The sequence below is a fragment of the Perca flavescens genome, chromosome 17, assembly GCF_004354835.1.
Source record: "Perca flavescens isolate YP-PL-M2 chromosome 17, PFLA_1.0, whole genome shotgun sequence".
Lineage (NCBI taxonomy): Eukaryota > Metazoa > Chordata > Actinopteri > Perciformes > Percidae > Perca > Perca flavescens.
In genome coordinates, this window is record NC_041347.1 from 19,604,346 (window position 1) to 19,627,066 (window position 22,721).

The following is a 22,721-nucleotide window of genomic DNA, read 5'->3' on the forward strand; positions in this document are numbered from 1 at the left end:
AAATAACTGTATTCAATGAAACATTAATTCCTCTTAGAATGAATTGGTATACAACCTCGAACCACATCACTGCAAAATTACACAATGTTTGTCTACACGGCCTAAAGCAGGTAGCTTTTGCTCGTGCACACAGTATCGATCCGCTGTCTTGAAGTGAAGTTCAAGGAGAGAGCGAAGCAGAAAATGTTGACTCCCCATGGGGACAGGAGAAACAGCTCATCTCAGCACCAAAGAGAAGGAGGGCTGTCATGTTCTGTGTGATGAGCTGAAAGACTAGAGGCGGCCTGGAGCAGCGGGGTATTCCTTCCCCCCATAAACAAACCTCCAAAAACAAACAGTTCCACCCCACAGAGAAGGAGACGGGACAGTGAGACAAGAGGGAAGGGCAGACAGGTGTCAGGGAAGAATGACATCTGTGACAGAGGGCACTAAGACAGAAGCTGGAGGAGATGAGAGGATGATCTGAAGACAAGGGTGTTTTCATGAAACGAGCATCCGACTTGTCGTCTCCCTCTTTCTGGCCTGCTGGTTTGGTTTGGATTGTGGGCTAGGACTTCATATTTTGATCACACTCATGAATTATGTACCATACACCATTAGCATTAGTTAGAGCCAGTGCAGTATAAGTGGTACTTTTGTTTGAGGGGGGTCAAGTCCTGGGACACATTATCTTTGAAAAGCCTTCTAGAGAGACAGAAATAAGACGTCTGGAATTTAGCTGACAAAAGCACTCAGTCGTCCTGAAATCTGATGAGTCTGACAGGATGTGAGCCCATCTGATCCACTGCCATCTCAATATTCCCTCATGGGGGAATGGACAGGATGGACAGGCTGCTCCTCATCGCGCTTTTAGCACAGGTGTGATGAAAGTGGGAGCCGCCGCAGCTCGGCCCATCTCTCAGGTTACACCGAACACGTCTATTGACTGACGTTGCCAGTTGGCAGGCAAAACGCAGGGAAGTGATGCCCGTTGTGCCCTACCCATCTGTCTGCTGCATGGAAACAGCATATCAGGTGATCCCAGGGGATACCTATTATCATATCATATTAAATGCCTGGGCTATGGGTTACAGTTGTAGGTCTTAACAAAATGAAAGGTAGATCTTACAGAATGGGACAAAATGGGTTGTGTGCCACAAGGTCAACACTGTCTGACTGTGGACACCTCTGGGAGTTTATTACTGTGAGGTAAAAGAGAACAGGGAAGACAGACAAACAGTAATAAAGAGAAAGAGATCCATTGTGTCTCCAAATGGCTTTGCTTGCCAGCCTCTACCGCAGTACAGTACATCCTGTATTCACTTAATCAGACTTGATGAAATGACAAACCTTTGTGCCACAATGTCTGGAGAAGTTATGCTTGAAATAAAATATGTGTTACTAATCATGACTTACGGTACATCTCACAGGATATGTTATTACAGACCCTTACAGATCATTGGCTCTGATTCAATTTCTTAAGTATGGTACAGTGCATAGAAATTAGACCTATTCTGGGAAGAGGAATTACGAATCTGTCAGCTTGCAACTGAACACCATCTGCAAATAGAAACTGAATGAAACTGTCAGAGGTTATAACGCCTTTGATAACCAATTAAGAATGCAAATAATTTGACACTGAAAAAAAAAAAAGCCAGGCTAATAAAAAATGATCAGCCTTAATATTCTTTGTTTGAGCATGTACAGATGCTGTACTTTAATCACATGTTTCAGAAGATGGATCACTTTACTTTCACAAATTTCACAAATGTATTATTAAAAGGAAAACCCCTTGAGATGTGCCATCTCGTTTTCGAGGGGACCTCAAGAAAAACATACATCGCAAACATACATATCTACCGACAGACAAAAGACAAAAGCTCTCCATCACACCAAAACCACCCATATCCTCCCCATTCCAACCATTAGATATTAGACAATAAACAGTTAAGGTCATTCATATAGACAGTTAAAAAAATAAATAAATCAAGCATGAGGAAAACAGTTGCAGCTTGTATGCAAATAATTAAGAAGAGACATCTTAAATTGGTGAAAAGAGGAGATAGATCTAAAAGACCAAAGTAAACCATTCCAATCAGAACTTTATCTAAGCTCTCATCACAACAACAAAACCCAACAAAGATCATATGTTCTTTGCAAATTGGTGACACTGAAACATTGTGCCGTTAAGGATCTTGACCCACTTCGCTGCCCATACGTGTCCTGTAGGTGTATGCCAATCCTTCACAGCCCTCTCCAACACTCCCATAAATGACGAAGAAGAATGCTGTTTGAGTGTCACTTGAACCCTCTGCCCCCGCAATGACCTCGAGTGCAACCTGGGCAGCCCTCACTCTTTCACATATTTCCATTGCTAAACAAAAATGTCTCCCCCCACCTCCTCTGTCTCTACTTAATTTCCTCTTTATCGCTGTCCAATTTTCCCATCGTCGTGTTCATCACCATGCTTCTCTCATCCTTTTTTCTCCCTCTATTCAAAACCTGAGAAAGAAAAAAAGAAGAAGAGAAAATGCCTTTCCACCAGTAAAGAAACGCAGGGATGAGTGGCTATTCAGAGTGTGATTGTTGGAGAAAAAAGGGCTGCTGTGTTTGTGAAATGCAGAGTAGGAGAGAGTGTGTGGATTTTGGACAGATGCATATGAGAGGTGCACGGTGTAAGGGCATACTTTAAACTTACATACGAACAGAAAAGCGAAAGAGAGAAAAAGTAATGTGATAGGCAGCACGCCAAAACGCGCGAGACTGAATTCACATCAACAAGACTGCTACACAAACTTTTGACTAGTTGAATATTTAGACCAGATGCAATAAAGCCTAGCCTATATTTGTTCAGTGCTCTTTAAAACCATTCCTACTCAATACCAACCATCCTTAAACAATTTATGTAACATAAGTGCCTTCCTTAGGCTAAATGCATGTGCTGCTGACAGTATTGAAACTGTCTGTTGCCTCTCTGTCACTCAAATGTGATTCTCCTGACAGGTTGAGCCCCTAATGCTCCAGATTTGACTGGTAAATCCTGTGAAAAAACATCCCTTTTGTCTCTCAGGTGGAAAGGTTGCACAGCGAGACCCGTTTTCCTTCAACCTACAGTATTCCTCCAGTCTTAGCCTTCAACCTAAACGTGCTCTAGCCCTCATCATTGGCCTCTCTCAGCCCTCCTCAGCCATCCACCCACCCGCATGCATAAGCTACAAAGCTGGAGGTGTCAAGACTACCTGTCTCAACAGCACCCACTTTGCCTGACCTGCAGGTAGCCCTCAGGGACATTAATTATAGAGTAGTCTGACTTGTTGAGAGGAAAGAGACAGAAAGAGAGAGAGAGAGAGAGAGAGAGAGAGAGAGGGTGAAAGATAGAGAGCAGGAAAAGATAAATGCAGAGATGTTGTTACAGAGGCTGTCACCTCCTAATCCTGTCATCCTGCTGTACAGAGGCGATGCTGAGCCTTTACTCGATCAGGTTTCCCATTCATCACCAGGGCTGGTTAGAGGTGGAGGTGATGGTGGTGTTGGAAGATGTGATGGGTAGAATGGTAACTCTCATTTTTTCCCACAGAGGTCAAATTTAAACTGTTTTTGTCCAAACATCACTGTTTGTCTTAGTCATCTGGTCCAAACATCATTGAGATTTTAGTCAGAAAGATTGTAATTGTATGTTCTGACCTGATTGTTGAGCTCCCTAAACTTTGAAAAATCCATTAGCTAGTTCTTTCACATGCACGTGCAATGGAGCTGGCTTTCTACACAAAGTGCAGATAAAAGATTGCATAGATAGCGTTTCTGTTCGAGGACCACTTGAAAAGGAATACACAGCAACATAAAACCGCTGCATCCATTTCTGAGTGTTCAATACTGTGCTTGCGGGCAAAAACATGGATCCGCGATAATATGACATTTCTGTATGTGATTTATAGATGTTGTGTGGACAGCAATGTACTCGGCAAGTGTGGATAGACACTGAACTGCCACCATGTGATCAGAGCAATCTGTCCAAACAAATGGAAGCTTCTCTTGCGCATTACCTTGTTAGATTAGACGACTCCCGGTCATTTGATTCCCCACCGTCTCGACAGCTCCCGTTTCTAATGGACCGAGTGGAATTTCACAAAACGCAAAAATAGGGAGAGGTCAACATGTTTGAAGGTTACCCCTGTCGGGGAATCAAAATAAATAATGTTCAGGTGTGCTATTCTCTGTCAGGTGAGTGTCTTAATGATGCCAAGTTAACACATACTAAATAACAGTGTCTCCCTACTCACTGACAGCCTCAGAAATAATTGACCAGCATGCTCCAAACTGAGACGCAGTAGGCAGAGAATTCAATCCTGCAGCTGACAGAACCCATTGAGCATGTCACTAGATTTTGCATTATACACAAAGCAATGTCAGGTCAGGGATGCGGCGTCCTGCTAGTTATTTGCGATTGCATCTCTGAGGGTAAATTACCTGGCTCTCCATAATATGGTCTAGTTAACTAATTTTCTGACAGCACACTGTCTCATAAGAAACATCTTAGATTTACTGCCTGTCAAAAACATGGACTGTTTTTTTTTTTCTTTTTTGCAAACGCTTGGCAGCCTCTCGAAAGGCTCATATTCAATATCCTCTCTCGGTGTGCCGAGGACATCTCTAATTCCAGACAAAGACGTACGGCTGAAAATGAACAAAAAAGAAACATAACCTTATTATGTTTAAAGGCTACCAGCAGTGTGTCATTTCATCCACAAGTTCCCATGCAAAAAATGACTGCTAGGGGGGGTTGTAAAACGATGTAACATAGTTCTAAAGCAGGGAAATCCATTATCCATTATCCTACCGACCTCTGCACTCTGACAAGTACACACATACAGTATACGGTATCCTGACATTTTGTTGTTATACATGTGTAAATCATTCACTTTCTGTCAGAAAAGAGGCTTTGACAACAAAACCTCACCTCATCAACGGGGTCACGGGGAAACCGAATCCCACCGCAGACAAAGCATAGTTTTACCTGCGAGAGCACGGCCAGCGACAAAGATGACAAAAGCTCAATGATGGTGTGAAGACTGCCTTTAAGCTATACCATGCAGGGGGAACAATACAGACTCGCAGAATACTACCCACCCACCATGGAGCTTAACAGTGTCTGTTTTTAAAGTTCACAATGCAGCTCCAAGGTCTGCCTATACCCTTTCTTTTCTCCCCGTCTCTTTTTGTGTGTGTTCCCATTCAACTGGACGGTGTGGCCTATCATCGTCCCCACCACGACAGTAGGTGGAAACGCTAGCTTTCATTACACAAAGTATGAATAGTGTAATCTATCAGCCCTGCCAATCAGGATGATTGATTATGGGCTGTCAGGGAGAAGAGTGACACATTAGAAAAGTTTGGTTAACAATGCCTGTAGCTGGTGCGGGGCTGCTGCCACCCAGCCCAGTGATTAATGTGTTGTCAGCCTGTAATCCCACACCCACGCTTAATGAGGCAAGAATTTATCATCTCGGCAGAGTGGCAGATGTCAGGAAGAAAGGAATCCAAGTGGCTGGAAACAATATACTTTTTCTAGCCTGCGCTTGACATTTCTGACAAGCTCTAAAACCCACAAAGAAGGTCTGTGTAAGCACAAACTTCAGTGGAGGGACTTTCAGCTCTAGTGCTGTCCTCTGTTGAATGCTCATGAAAGTCGCTGGTGAAAGAAGACTCCATTAACACTTTACTGAGGAACCGACACAACTGGTTTAGTGGATTAAAAGAAAAGTCCAATGCCACCATGGTTGTGCATATTAAATGAGAAAAACCTGTATGGGTTTCACACTGATTAAGTACAACTTTCCCTTTGGACCCTATGGTAAATCATAAACAAAAGTGACACTTGTGTATAGACTCTATCCACCTCATCTAGCACAGATTTTAAGCTCTAACATTCATTAACTTTCTTAATAGCATATCAACATCTGCATGTCATAAACAACAACAACTTAACTTGAATTAGCTGATAAAAATCTGAATGTGAATTAAAGCAAAGCTGCCTTGAGATGATGCACGACAATCAACTTCAAAAGTAAACTATACATGTGAGTGCTGAAATAATGATCAATGTGTACTGTCAACATTAACTAAAAGAGACAGGCAAAGAAATAACTGATCTCTTCAAGAGATTTAAAGTCTGGCACATTTCTGTGCCCAGTGGAGAAGGGGGTGAAAAAATATTTTTTTTTTATAGAGCACAGAAAACACTAAGCCAGCTGTCTCTCATTAGGCTAGCAGCATCTTCCTGTCACCAAAGAGACCAACAGTGAGGATTAAGCTCTGATTGGACTGATAGGCCAATGCACTGGGACGCTGCACTATGTAATAGCTAAAAGCATCATTTGATTATAAGTGTAATTGAAGAGATGCCTTAGTGGCTATGATATTGTTGCCACAGTGCATGTACAGGGATTGTAGAGTTTTGCAACCCCTTGGCATGCAATGAGAGATAGCTCAGTTTTACAGTGGAACATAATGACTGTGAGATGTAGGCCTGCGTGTGCAGATTTTTCTTTGCATATGTCTAAAATATGATGTGTTCAATGATACTGGAAACTGGAAGTGTTTTATTTCCCTGTAGTTTTCTGTGTCTTAAAAGAAATTTGAAATCAGCAAAATCACTATAAAAACTCGGCCCTTCCCAAAGGCTAATAAAGGATCTAGTTGGAACAGTATGTGTAAAAAGCAAAAGCTTTGTAGCTTGCCAATCCCAGGCACTTAATATTAATACACTAATAAAAACTTAACAAAGACTTACATTATACAGATAAAAAAAGAAGAGAAAAGTTACGTGAGCGATTGCATGATTTGTCAAAGTTTATGAAAACTTTATATCAAAATGGGAGAGGGAGACATCTCATTATTGCTGGCCAGCCTTGGCCTGTTTTCTGACAGGCCTCAAACTCCACCGCTAAACACAAGAGACGTCGAGACAACAAATGCTTCACCACAGAGGCGTTCCTTCTCTGTACTGCATGCCAGCAGAAGGAGAGGAAAATCAGTTAATGCAACGCGGCCACTTCAGTGTCTCATAAAAGCCCTTACAAAAACATGTTTGTTTTTATGCTCTTCGTTTAGCCAAAAATGAGTAATACATCAATCATTTTTGCTTGCGAGAGCGTCGTGACACTCAGGTCATGCACCCCGTGTCTCCAGGCTTTGAAACAGGCAATAAATCAATCTTGGCGCTATTACTTACAATTAATTGTGCTTTAAAGTTTTACAGTGTGTTTATGATATGCAGGGCCTGGATGATTTATGTGGACAGTTTGAGTCACTCCCTCTAATTGCTGTTGTTTTGCCGACTTATAACCCCTGCTTGACCCCTCAGCTTAAGCTGCCAGAGTGCTCAGAACCGGGCCTGTTTCACCGGTCCAAACACTGGACAGGCGTGTACTTCAGCAGTAAAAAAAAAAACAGTCACAGAAAAACACATGGAGGTACAAACAGCTCAGATACTGACAGACAGACTCACATAGCTGAGAGAATGAACACGTGGCTCCAAGGAATTATCTGACACAAACAACGGTGTGTTTTAACATACAAACTAAACACGTCCAAATGATTATAAACAGCTGTTTTTTTACATTTAGGATATGTTGTCATTAAAAGACAGGGAACAGCAGTGTCTCAAGTGATGTAATTAACAGATAACAAGACATTAAGTAAGATGGGAGGAAGAACATTATTTGAAAGCAAGCAGATCACAATATGCCAGCGAGTTTATTTGTCTAAACATAAAGCAGACAGGCACTCAGTATGGTTTGCCTACACGCCTACACAATCCGCACTGCTGTCCTTATTCGACCTGCTGTAAACATACCGATTAAGGAATGATTCAGGAATGGGTCAGGAAAGAAAGGTGACAAATCAGGGTTCTGTATGTATAATAGCTGGTGCAAATACAGAATCTAGCAGAGAGCGAAGAGTGGTTATAAACTTGCTTCCACAGCAATTTGTTGGGTAATATTGCCTTCCCCTGTTGAGAACCATATTCTTTGAGTTTTCTCTGAGGACAAATTTGTTCGGTAAAATGATTCAGCAAACCCACTGAAGGCACATTCACAAAGCGCTATATTGCATGCCGTTTGTTATGTTTGAGAGCTTCAGGGAACTCATAACTCTGGAGAAGAGATGAACATGGCAACATACTTTACAGGGCACATTTGAGACTTTTGAAACAACCAACCTATAGCAAAATATGCCTCCTCCTTTTTCCAGAGTTGATTTGCAAAAAAGACACAATCACGCATCACATAATGCACAATCATGGGTCTAAACCCATGCAGTCTATTTTAGATTTGGCCTGTTCCCTTCGGTGCAAACTTAAAATGAACTGCTGTCTGCTGCAGAGTAAAACAGGTTAGTGTCTGGGGAAGAAAAAACAGAACTGAAAAGATCCACTTGAGGACTTTCCTGGCTCTGTCATTATCAATTCCCTTGAAGAACCGTTACCCTGTGTGCAGAGACTCATGGGACCCAGGAGCTGGCTCAAGCCACCCTGCAATGCAGTCTGCTTTACATTATACAGAAGGATGTGGGGAAAAGAACTTGTGTTCATGCTCGAAAATCAAGTCAAAAACTTGGTCCAGGCAAAATCTAAGTGACATCCGAGGAACATTTATACCCGCTGACGTAGCTACCAAGCTGTGCTTGGTGAGGGGGACCATAGACTTACTTCATTCACTGTGAAACACTCTTAAACATGTGGCAAGGGGTAAATGTTATTCTACTAGTTAAATTTGCTATGCACTTTTTTTTAGCAGTGCTTGGGATCTGAAAACAGAATGTGCTGTCATAGTGTTTTGATAGACATGGCCAGTTTAACCCAAGGGTTCGACAGCATAATGTGGGCTCCGTGGCAGAGTGGAGGGAGGTGGAGGAACCGATCCAAAAAGTACCACATGTATTTTCCGAAGGCAGCCCATCACAGTCCAAATGGCTCTACGTGGTTTAACGCCATTTCATTCCATGACCTCTAAATCCTCAAAGAGAATTATCACATTATAGCATTCCAACACGCCCAATTTCCCAAAATACAGCTCAAGGCTTTCCCACTCTGACTCTGCTTAGTGTTATGGTTTTGGGAAAACACTTCAATCGTCCCCACTGTGTTTTTTGTTTTGTTTACTTCAAGTATTTATATATTTTTCTCTCACTCACTCTTGTCTTTGTCATTTTGCCTCCGTTTCTGTCCAACTACTTGTCCTTTCCACTCAGAAATGCAGGATAACCAAAAACCCGAAAGAGAAAATGACCTCCTTCGGAGTTTGAAGCAAACACCAAAACGTAAAGACAAGTCAGAGACGGCTCAGTGTTACCCACTTATGGTATCATGCCCACTAGTGCATTAAGGCAATATATCAACAATAACAATTAAAAGAGTGACAGAATGATCCTAAGTGTATGGGGTCAGTGTAACGCTTATCAGTTCAATTTTCTAAGCACAAACGGACATTTGGAAAAATAGAAAAATAGGTTCCAATATCCAATTTTTTATTTTTTTCCGCCTTGACAAATTAAAAAATTGGATCTTTAAACTGTTTTTCCAATTTTCTGTTTATATTCAGAGGATCAGAAATTTAGAAAATTGCGTCTGGGCTCCAATTATTCAATACTGAATAACTCAGTTTTTTTTTTGTTTTTTTGGTCCATATGCAGTTAATTACCTGCATATTCCGCAAAGTAGAGGAAGAGAATACCATTGCAGTATTGAATAATTGGAGCTCAGGTGCAATTTTGTAATTTTCTCAATTTTCTCAATTTCTGATCCTCAGAAAATTGGAAAAACAGGTTAAAGATCCAATTTTTTTATTTGTCAAGGTGGAAAACAATGAAAAATTTGATATTTTAACCCATTTTTCTGTTTTTCCAAATGTCCGTTTGTGCTTAGAAAATTGAACTGATAAACGTTACAGTGACCGTATGAGCATGGCTATTCTATTTGAGGACAATGCTGTGTTTCCTCTTTGTCACAATGTTGTCTTAGCAGTAAAGGTTTAACTGTGACATCTATAACTTTTTGTTGATTCTGCACTCACAAATTTCGTCATAGGTTTTTTTGCGTGAGTGTACCTTTTCCTGCAAACAACCGGCAATTGACTGTCTGGTTGTGATTTATGCAACATGGAAAACATTGGGAATGTATGAAAAGTTATGGCGTTCAGATTGTGCTAAAGACCATAACTGCTTTATCCGAACCATGTGGCGGCGCTCAGTGCCATGCCATAATGGCATGATTGAAAAGGAGTTAAAACTGTGGTCACGATCCACTCTGATATGACTCAAGAGAGGTCTCCAAAGTTCAGCACTGTCTCTTTCATAGCGAGTCCATTAACTATTCCAATACGCACATCATGCAATGAGAATGATCTGATAGAGCAGGGGCTCTTTCTTTAGATTTATGCTGTCATAAGTAGGCATGTGTCACTGTAACCCTGCTGCAGTTGCTGCTGTTTCTGTGGTTTCAATTTATCTACTGTAAACAGCAGGAAGGAGGTTTCTCATAGAAAGGTTTTAAAGGAAAATAACTGTAGGCAAAGCAAAGGAACTTTTATAAATAAACATTTTCAATCATGTCATTTTTTCCCTCCAATACTTGCACTAATTGTAACTCAAATGGTAGCGCAAGCGACAGTGAGACAGCTAATTACCTTCCTTTGTAATGAAGCAAAAGGCAGACACTGTACTATGAGCCACTGTTATAAGCAACACCCTGCTGTACCCGACATAAAAAGCAAACACAAATATCTAATTATGCCATCATCTCTCCTCGCTTTTTCTGTTTTGTTGCAGACGTTGCATTAATTGGTGGCCCGCACTATTGGTCAGCTTACAATCACTCTGATGATGTGAACAATTAGAGCCGGGAGGTACTCATGGCTCATCAAGTCCGTGATAGTTGACGCATCACGTCTCATCTAACTCAAAACAAATGTTATGGAAACGCCGCTGTGACGTCCCAGAGCCTAGACACAGGATATGTCCTGGCAAAATTATTTTTATTGTGTAGACTCAGTCAAACACTGCTAATAAGGAACTGTGAATAGGACAGCAAAAGTATGTTTAGGTGCACAAAATACTGTGTGCAATGGGAGGTAGATGCGTTTTCATCAAAGCTGTAACCTTTTACTTTGCATAGAGAATAAATAATCATATACAGCAGGTTCAAAGACACAAAGACAGAAAAACACACACATCATGTCAGCTAGAATCAATGATTATCTCTCCTTTCATCTAAGGCTGTGGCGACAAAGGCAAACATTTCTTTTTCACTGACAAGCTATGTAAATAAAATCTTATAAAGTGACTTTACCCTGCCAAAAAGCATTGTTGAGGTCCTTAGTTTCTTTTTATATAAAGTGGATGAACAGTGTTTTCATTCCACTTTTCTCCATCTACCAAACATGCCAGACTGAGGTTAAATTATTTCAATGTTTTGCTTTCCCGCTTGCCACTTGCATGAAGAATCAAGAACAAAGCATAGCATGAACTGACACTAAAAGAGTACACTATCTTAGCTGATTGTCTGAAACAATAAATATGTTGTTTTCCTTGTGCACTTTTAAACCCGACATTGACTCACATGCTTCTGATTTGTCATTGGATGCCTTTGCTCTTGCTACTCTGGATCCATTTTTACTTCCCAGGCTCACTGTCAGAGCCCCAGAGACCTTCAAAACGACAAAGCTTAGCTGATCCACACAGTAAGTATTTCATGACCTTACAATTACATGAAATCAAATATAGGCAAAAGCCGCTCATTTATATTGCATTATCAAAGGAGTGGAAGACGGGGGGGAAGGGGTGAAGTGGGTATATCTATGAACCTCCCGAACTCTAATTAGTCTGTGTGGCACAAAACAAGAGAGCGAGGAATAAGTGCACAGGCTCGGGATAATTAAGCGATTGTGAGCGGCATGTACGTGAGCTGTCACTCCAATCGCCAGCCATGTCACACTTGGCAACACAACCGCAACCGGACAGCCGCCCGTCGTCTTTGATCTGGGCTCATGCATACGGAATCAGGTCAGGCCGTGGTCACACACATTTAATGACACACACACACACACACACACACACACACACACACACACACACACGCGCGCACACACTCAGATACAACACACACACGTACACTTTGAGCAATAGTAAAGAGAGACTCTTTACAAAAGGGCCACAGCACTAGGACCTCTATAAAGGGAGACTGACAGTCAAGCATGCACAGGAAAAAAGGACGGATAAAGGAAAAGAATAGAAAGGAGAAGAAAGGGATGAATGTGACAAATCCACTCAAGACTTCAGAGGGACTACTATTTAAAACAGTGTACACACAAAAAAACAGAGCTTAACTTACTGCTTCTGACTTGGGTTTGACCACTTTCATGAATGCTCCTCTTGCCTGCGCCTCCATCACTTCTTTTTTGGTCACTTTCCTCGTGTCCAGAAATTTCAGCTGGGGCAACTTGTGCAGAACAAAGTACCTGTGAGAAAACAACAATTTAACTTAAAACTGAACCGTACCGATGCCTTAAAAGGTCTTCTTGTAGGCCTATCCTTGACAAAGTGACAAACAGAGAATCTAAGGAAGTGTGTAAACCGTCATATAATCAAACTGACACACATTCTAATATGTAAATGCACACATCAAAAAAACTTGAAAAGAAGCCGTGTTTACTGAGATTTAATGGTGGTGCAGATTTAATGGTGATATTTTCTGTATGTAATAACCTTCAAAGCTGATAAGAATAAGTACAACATATAAATAGCACGAAAGGAGATACAACCCGTCTGCCAGAGCTGTCATTCTGGCAGCATCACAGATATCTCTCTAAGCTTTCAGACACACTCTGTCTTTCATTGGGAGGGAGAGAAACGTCAAAAGATAATGGTTGGAATACATAGATGACAACAGATCCTTTCACAGGCAAGCAGGGATAGAGGAACCAGTATGTCAGGGCTGAGCTGGTAGCCAAATAGGACATGCATGCAGCACCTAAGTGGAGGGTGAGAAAGGACGGGGGGATATGGGCACAGACAAGACCTGTGCGCAAAGAGCCGTGACAAATTGATGATGGCGATGGCGATGAGGGGAGATGGCAAAGCCTGTGTCAAGTTTTCAACACCTGAGGATTATAAGGAGGGGATGCAGGGATCACGTTTAGACTGACACGGAACGGGAAATATCTCCGTTCAAATTTAAGAAAAAAACATCAGATATAACTCAAAAGAACATAAAACAAGTTAGAGTGCTTATCTGCAAAAAGAAAACAAATTATTAAAACACAAAATATATCACATGGCCCTTAATAACTGACTATGGGACCATTAATTGAGGGTAAAATTACCTGTTCCTAACCCCTAATAAGAGCTCCTTTTTCCGGTGAGAGCACCAACACTCTAATACAAGAGGCCCCAATCTCATCCTGTGTCTACCTCCCTGTAAAAGGACTTTGTTCAGGGTATTTCCATGATGAAATGTGAAGATGCCCTTGGGAGACATGCAGGGAGGTTATTCTCCATAGGTAACCTACCATCACAGGGTCAGAGCAGATGACAAGGCTCTGTCAGCCTGTAGAGATATTAATGATTCAAACCAACCAAAGAGGGAGGATAAGAGAGAGGGGTAGTGTCGAGGAGAGATGACTGAAAAAAAAAAGTTTCTCACACACACACACACACACACACACACACACACACATATATATACATAATTTATTTAAGTTTTTTATTAATCCATCCATCCATCCATCCATCTTTGTCCGCTTATCCGGGGTTGGGTCGCGGGGGCAGTAGCTCTAGCAGGGGACCCCAAACTTCCCTATCCCAAGCCACATTAACCTTTAATTTATTTATTAATTTATTTTGTAATTATAATGTCATATATTTATTTGAGTAGTATATAGCAGTGGTTCTCAAACTTTTTCACATCAAGGACCCCTAAACTGACACAAATTAGACCACGGACCCCCATCTAATAAGACTTTGTCCCAGGGTCCGCTACCTCATAGAATTTTTGCTTTAAGATGTGTTATTATAACCTTACTCCGCCAGATGGATTGCTTCGCATTTGCTCGCCATATCCATCTGGGAACTTTCTGTTAGAGAACTTTTGTGAAGGGGCGAAAATACTGGTTAGCTGATTGGATAAACCCTCTGTCTATCACCTATGTTGGTGATAGACAGGCCAAATCAACCAATCAGATCCATGAAGCGTATGAAAATACAACCACAAGCCCGCCCCTGCTGCTGCAGGCAAAGCATAGCTCGTTAGCTCAGCAAGCAAGCAACATGTCGGTAAAGAATATTTGCCGTTTGTGTAACGAGAATTTAGGAATAAAAGTCACCATTTCAGGTTCCCGGACCATATTCCAAAAAAAAAAAAAAAAAGCATTAGCGAGCGACTAACAGAATTAGGGCTACAGCTGTCTGAAAATACTGGTTAGCTGATTGGATAAGCCATCTGTCTATCACCACCTAACCCGCCTCAAAACCAACACTGATTGGCCCGGTCGTTTGGCGAACGGCTCCAAATTTTCTCTATCTCAAGATGCCAGACTGATCTGCGAGTGGAAAACTGGAGCTCGCGAGATCAGGACGGTCTCACGAGGCTAGTGTTATTACAGAAAGTGAATGAAACCCATGAGCAAAATAGTCATACAATCTGTCAACAATTGTGTTACTTATGGATGTAATTATAGTGAAAATAAATTATTCCCCTTTTTGTTGGGGACCCCCTCGAACCCTTTCAAGGACCACCAGGGGTCCATGGATCCCACTTTGAGAACCACTGGTCTATAGTAGTTACATAGTTGGACAAGAAGAATTTCTGTGAGAGAAGTCCTTAAACCATAATGACTGGAAAAACTCACACACATACATTTAAACACAAGTAAATATTAATGTATTTGTTGGAAACACTATTCTCCATATTTGTACTGTATTTAGCAGGTAAATTCCAACTACACAGACAGACACATTTTATAGTTGTTGTTCAGCTGACCTTCTCTGCACTGTGCAATAAGGTTAAGCTAATAGTTAACTGGAACGACTTAATGTTAGGATCATTGTACAATCATTGTACTTTATGTATTACATCTATGGAAGATAAAAGCAAAAGAAGAATATTTATAGACACTGTGGGTAATTATTATGCAGCTGCATGTATGGCATTTAGAACACAAAGTACAGCTGGTGGTTGAGGCACCTCAGGCACAAGCTCTCTGATCCGCCACAAAAGGAGATCAGACAAACTGATATCTTTCCTCAAGATAAGAGGTTAAAATGTCACATATACACTATGTTAATCTTTATACAGCGTATCACAGAAACAGAGAGAAAAGACAAAGGTTGAGTTATACTCACACAGACAGTTTTCTGAGGACACAGTGTCCTATAAGCACAATGCCACATAATCAGGAACCATTGTGAACATACTGTATAATATTACAGCCTTGAACTTTTGTGTTATTGCAGTACTACAAATGGCTACTGCACGTACGCATGGTCGGCTAAGAACAGGACAACATTTAACCTTCCCGCAGACTACACAATAATATGTGAATGAATACTATGTTTCTATGTCATTGCGCTAATTGGGGCACCGATGCAATGCACCAGGGTCTTTCACTTGAGAGACCAAGATCTCCCGAGGCATTGGGCTGGGTATTTATTGCCCAAGGCCAGTGCTGTCACGACCTGCATACAGCCTAACCTTGTCAGACATGAAATCTGCATCACGCTCAAATTGATGTTTTACTATGTGACACATTATGAATATTACATTACAGGACCCTAGACGTTGTCAGTCAAAACAGAACAGCTTTCCTCAACAGCAAGATAAGCATGTGAGGAGAGGCGGAGAAAGGGAGAAGGGGAGGGAAAGGGAGAGAGGGGGAGAAAGGGAGACAAAAAGAGAGAAGAAGGATTATTCAAGAAAGGCATGAGTGGTAAATGATTAATAGGCAACGCAGAGTCAGAAACAAGCACTTAGGGCTAAAACAGACAAAAGAGAGTATGCTTTTCGCCTTTTATTGCATTTCATGTAAAGGAGCCTGACAAATGGTGGTCATATTGCATGGCTTGAGGCCTAGCTTGATGTTTAATGCATCATCTGCTCTGGTAAGGCAGGGTAGTAAACACTCATTTGTGGTGGTGACTAGTCACACATGAAATCCATTTTGCAAACTGGAGTGTAGAGGGGCCAGTTGACAAAGCTTTTAGAGTGATGTGGTTGAATCCAGTCTGCTTGTGAAATGTAGGGGGCTGAATGTTAAAAAAAGGGAACAACTCCAAATCCATTACTTACAAAAAGCTATCACTCTGAATAGCTTAGCATCAAAACTGTCTGACTGAAAATATACACACACACACACACACACACACACACACACACACACACACACACACACACACACACACACACACACACACACACACACACACAATCTACACACACACACACACACACACACACACACACACACACACACATTATCTATCTATCTATCTATCTATCTATCAGAGTCAGAGTATTATCTGTTCCTTATCTATGTGTAACATCATCACAGTCCATGTAGTAACTGACCTGTATCTCTGGTAGTCATCCTCATCCTTATCCGGGCTGACCAGCTGGTTGGGGCAGGCCTCATTTCCCAGCAGGCTTAGGTACTCCAGTGACGGGGTCACATCAGCCAAGTGTTCCAGCAGAGCCTCGATATCAGTCAGGTGTCAAAGGGCGGATGTCAAGGACCTAGCGCTGTTAATTACATTAGCATTTACTCCCCACACAGCCCCTCCCATGCCTGTCTGCACTAAAACATGTCACTGTCAAATTTACTGAGGTGCTCAAAGGGACTAGTCACTGGCTTTGTGAGACTGGGCAGACAGAGGGGCAATTTAAGGTGCAGGCTTTGGCATATAGTAGTGATACAATTTGGCTGCTGCTCTCTCTCCCTTTCTCTCGATCTCTTTCATTTCCTAGGTGGCCGGGTGCAGAACAGTGACAAAATGATGGATGCCCTGTGGTTCAAACAGTCCGTGCTTCCCAGAGCCGTGCTGTGGAAAAGTTTTGCAAAACGTGGTAAAAACAAACAGCCCCTAAGCAGGCACATTCATCACTAATACATTCACTTGGAAAATTGAGCCCCAAAGTGTCAAACTACAACTGCACTAATGCAGTGCTCGAGCTTTAAAATGGCACTGTGCCACGACAGGATGTACATAATTGGCCTATTAGCATGTGCCGACCACTTCACAACCAAACTCAGCACACAGTCCCAGACGCACACTTCAAGGAGCCCCAGTTTTAATGTTGACTCTGGAAGTCTGTGTGTATGCATGTGTGAATGTGTGTGAGAGAGTGAACATCGTTACCCAGTAGGATCTGCATAACCAGAGGAAAACAGGACACATTGCAAGCTTCGAAGGGAAGTTCACACATTTTTGACTGATCCTAAACAGCCTAGCAATGTGTCTATGTGTTGAATTTAGGGTGGCTGTGCGGAGCTCTGGTTTTTGTCGTTTACTTTGGGTGGCAAGTAGAACACACAGGGCCGTTATAATCAATGAGGGAAAATATGAGCATGTTCTTGTGCTTTTAGTGACAAATTAAATAACTGATTAATTTTTATTTCAGCGAGTTAAAGCAGAGTAATAAAGCATGAAGCAACTGATTCAAATGTGAAAAACCCTGATTTGATTCTCTAAAATTTTAAATAACTGATATCACCAAACAGCAAATACATCACACTAGATAATGTCTTATTCTTAGGGTGTAGTTTTAATTCAACATTATTTCATTCCCTGCGAAAACAAAATCACACCTCTTATGTTGACTCTAAAATCTGATTCCACTAGAGGTCCCTGTGGTTCAAAAACTAGTCGTGTGTGGAGCTCTGTGACAGCCAAGTTCCTCCACTCTCTTGTGCAACACACAGTGCTCCCTGCAATGGCACAACATTAAAAACTGGTGCTCGGAGACAAAGGCAGGTTGTACAGACATATGAATGTAAACAAAATGCACTGTTGATTCTGATACTGATGCCTGTGATATATGTCTGCTAAGTTGGCTGCAAATTAAAATGAGAAATAGAGTGAGTGATTAGTTTGAAAGGATATGTGGTTCTTATTGAGTGTTAGGGTGTGGAGGTTGGGTAACCTGGGCAACCGGAGGTCGTTTCCAAGCAGATTGTTGTCAACGACCAGCTCTTCCAGCTCAATGAACATTTTGAGGCCCGCCAGTGACCTGCAATGATAAGGCAACAGTAAACTGTTATGGCTCTAAATCTGGTCAGCCGTTATTGTGCAGAAATAAATATTTCAGCCTCCCTCTTTCATACACTGGGAGAGTATGGGTCTGGGCCTGTCAGGGAAGTGAATGACAAGAATTAGTGGTGCTGAGCTCCCCTGGCATGGTGAGGCATCCTTCAGCAGCTGGCAGGATGAGGGATGGGGGTCACTTGTGAGTAGCCAGGATTCAAAACAAAAGGCTTCAGAAATGCGGCGGGCAGGATGAATTTGTCAATGTCTTGTGCCTTGAGGCGCCCAGTTTCGCCTGACCCTAACCCTCCATTCCCAAGACAAATCACTCTGTCACAGTTCACCTTCACTCCCCAGACACAAATTTAACTTGTCATCCATCATTTTCACAGAGGAACCGGAATACACTCGCAATCACAGATGGAATGGAAGGGAAACTTTTTTTGCAACTCTACCACGATAGGGGTTAGTGTTGGTATTTTGACATCAAAGGACTTTTCTTTCTTTTTTTTCAAAGGAGGCCTTTCCGCTCTTTTTTTATGACAAATTGCAAAGAGGGGTGAAGGGTCCTCTCAACTCTTTCCCTCTCTGTCTCTTTCACACACACATACACATTCACACAGGCATAAAAATGATGGAGGGTGATGTTAGGAGTAATGTTAGGGCTCTGCAAAGTTCAAGTCATGGAAGGTGCACATAGGCAATGTGTGTGTGTTGTCTAATCCTTCACACTGTCAGCATGCCATGTTAAAGTGTCCTGGGTGACTTCATTGACATTTAAATCTGCCAGAACCTGACACATACTGAGTGTATACCTCTTAAGAATTATTCCTTACAGTTCACCCAACAGGTACTTTTAATTTAACACAGGCTTTTTCAATTTATTCAATATATTTCAGTATACAGTAATAATTATTTACTCCAAGCTCTGAATTTTATAAATTGTACATTATAAGTATAGTACAGAATGTTTCAAAAAAACCTTAACATTAGGTTACATAAATATAAATTCCAGTGAAAAGTGTCACATCGCAACATGACAAACTGCAGCGTGAACTATTGCTCCTCGCTGGATCTGCCTAGTGTCAATGGCTGCCATAATACAAACCAACATAGAGCTAGGTAAATTTATCATGACAATCTGCATATGCATGGCAGGGACGAAGAAGCTTCGTAGGTCAGGGCATAATGTACAGTCACATTCACTACGGAAAAGTAAATAGATACTGAAAAAGAAAGGAAGGAGTACTTGCAATATAATGTAGTGTACAAAAATACACCTGGATCTATTAAGATGCTGACTTGTCCAACTAATTAGTCAGTAAGTAGCCATTTATTAGGCACTTTAGTTAGTCACTCCATCTGCTTTGTCTTGTTTGCTTTTTCTGGCCAATCAGCTTGTACTCCACCTAGACGTAGTCCTTTGGCCTGGAGTGGACACACTGGCAGCAACTTTGAACTACAAAGCAAAATGTTGAAACTATCTTCGCAGGTGAAAAACAACAAATAGGCAATTCACTGTAGACTTGCGAGAGAGGCTGACTGTGCTGCCTTATTTCAAAAGACATCAACATTTTGCAAACACGCACACTTGATACCCACAACAGCTTAGAGCACCTAGCCAGTGTGCTGGCAAAGCCACTAACTGACAACCTCTTATCAGGTCTGATTAATGCACTGGCAAGATGGATGAATAGAGAGATGTGCCAGTTTCATGAAAACTACTCTGTTTGCTTGTTATTTTCCCATGCTGCTTCTCATTTATGAAAGCAAAAAGTTCCATTAAGCTAGTATACTAAATCTATAGAGATGGCAAAAATTATGAATTTCATTATAACTTTTTGCTTTTTTAATTACTCTTTGGTCAACTTACTGTACTGTTGTTTCTCTTGGACTTAAAAAAAAAAAATCCTTCAAATCATGAAAAATCTAGTAGAAGTATGGCCTTATGCTACTGTACCATACTTTTACTTTTAGATTTTCCATGATTTTAGCTGGTATATATATATATATATCCGTGTAATATATTACACGGCTGTTTGCCCAAACTAGCTATTAAAAAACAACTTTATTTTTCTAAGCACAGTTATTGTGTTTGTATTGACAGGGAATTTGAATAACAACATGCAATTTATCTGCAAATATATTCTTTGTCAATGTGTAGTTAGGCACAAACCCTATTGGATAAACATTATTGCATTTTCAGTGAACAGAGATTGCTAACTAACTATTGCCACCTGTAAGTGTGTGTGTGTGTGTGTGTGTGTGTGTGTGTGTGTGTGTGTGTGTGTGTGTGTGTGTGTGTGCGCGCGCGGTGCGCGTGTGTGTCTGTGTGTGTCTGTGTGTGTGTGTGTATGAAGGGCTGCAGTCCTGTGGGTTATGTTATTAGCTGCTCGGTTAAAGGGAGCCGCATGGCACAGGAGGGAGCCTTATTAATTGTTGTTTTCATGTCACCACTGCTGCGTGCACTGGCTGATTTAATCAGTTAAATTCACAGCCAGGGGAGAGCCACTGAGTCCCATCCAGCATTAACTACAGTGCAGGGATTGAACTTCTAATACTTCAGCTTTCTGTGCTCCCTCTGCAGATTTCTATAGCTGGTTTCATTACTTTTTATAAGCTTTCTTGTTTTAATGTGTGGCTTGGAAAACTAACAAAGTTTAACCACTGCAGTAAAAGTCCTTCACTTCTTAAAAAAGGGGGGCAGCTTTGCTTTTAACAAAACTAATGAGCATAATTGACTTGAGTCCCAATGCTGTACAGGTTTGGTAAATAGCAAACAGGCAAAACACACAACACACAGTTTTTACAGGAAATAAATTTTTTTCTTCTAATATTAGCATTATTTTGATGTAATTCACCTCGATCAAAAATGTTTTGATGATAGTGATAATGGAAATATTTAGTAATGCATCTTAAGTTCAACTGCAATGGTCAATACTACTACTATTACTACTACGGCTACAATTTTGGCTTGTTTTATACATCTGCTAATGTAATTCCACAGATAAAAACTGGCAGTCACTTATCTTCATGTATATTAATTAGGGCTGTCAATCGATTAAAAAAAATTAACTAATTAATTGCACAATTTGCTGTAATTAATCGCGATTAATCGCTTTTTTAAATTGAGACTGAAGCTTGTAATAATGGATATTTAAATGCTAAATCACTTAACTTTGCAAATATGAAGAAAAAAAACAAACAAGGAAAGGTTCTGCTAAGTTCAGAATGTTTAATATCTTTCAGAACAACAGCAGCAACAATTTGGCTTAGTCCTGCTGAAGGCTGCTGGAAACGGCTAGAAACTGTCTGACTTGAGAGCAGTTTTTTGTCACCGTCCCCGGCTGCTGTCGCCTGCTCTCGTCTACTTTACAGGCGAGGAGCAGTTCATCTCCAACGAGCCAAGAGTTCAGTTCATCTCCAACGAGCCAAGAGTTCAGTTCATCTCCACCGAGCCGAGAGTTCAGTTCATCTCCACCGAGCCGAGAGTTCAGTCGGCGGCAGGGCAGTCGGGACTCACCCGGAAATGGCGAGCGCAATGAGGTGACTAGAGTCTCAAAATCTGACGAAAATCTTCTAAACTGACCTTTGTTGAGCTGAAATGAAGACAGATTCAGCAACTGCATCACGGCCTATTTCTCGCTTAAAATGTTTTCAGAAACACGTTTCAGTGAACTATTTTAGTACAATATGAGATCGTATTCTGAACGGCCGCCATGACAGTCTGGCTCTCAATATCCGGAGAAAACAAACCCATGTAACGCGTTCGTCCAATCAGCTGCCGGTTTTCATTACTTGGGCAACAATACAGAGTAGCACCGCCTGCTGTTATGGAGACGTATTACGTTTCTCAGCCGCCACATGAAGTAAACAAACGTAATTTCGTTAATTTTTTAAATATTAAAAAATTACCGCAAAAATGAACGCGTTAATTTTGACAGCCCTAATATTAATAGCTAAAAACAATAAGAGACATTCCTACAAATATTATAGGAAAAATTATTTACTCTCGCATCATATTGCATCACATCGTTGTACAAATTTAAATTATGATTCCTATAGTAACGTGTGATCAAATGCGCTTTTATAAACCTCTAACTAGCAAGAGAGAGAGACGGAGACAGGCGATAGCTCTAACGAGGTGAGGCAATGAATCCTCTCCTTGTTAAGATAATTATGATCAGCCTCATTGTCAGAGCTAATACTTCACCCTGGCTGTCTTTACACTTTGACTACCACTTAGCCTGTGTAAGCTCACCATCATACATCATACGGCCCTGTGTGTATTAGTGTGTGTGCTTTCGAGCTTACATAAGTAGTGCATGCATGTGTTGAAATTTCCATTATTTGCTAAGAGCCTGTCTACTGAACACACAAGGTACATATACCAATATTTAGCTGGAGCAGAAACACAGCACAGGAAGCAGGGGAGGATGTGAGACACCAGA

The 22,721-nt window shown here is 41.3% G+C and overlaps 1 protein-coding gene across 2 annotated transcripts in view; it reads right to left on the reverse strand.

The window, feature by feature from the left end:
* The window catches only part of lrmda (leucine rich melanocyte differentiation associated), a 215,525-nt gene that overhangs the window by 55,083 nt on the left and 137,721 nt on the right, over window positions 1–22,721 (reverse strand). For both annotated transcript variants that reach the window (XM_028602683.1, XM_028602682.1), the window contains exons 3-5: window positions 18,130–18,256; window positions 16,598–16,737; window positions 12,368–12,494 (exon numbers count right to left, since the gene is read on the reverse strand). In XM_028602683.1, the coding sequence (XP_028458484.1) occupies window positions 12,368–12,494; window positions 16,598–16,737; window positions 18,130–18,256 (394 nt within the window). The remainder of the gene's footprint in view (window positions 1–12,367; window positions 12,495–16,597; window positions 16,738–18,129; window positions 18,257–22,721) is intronic.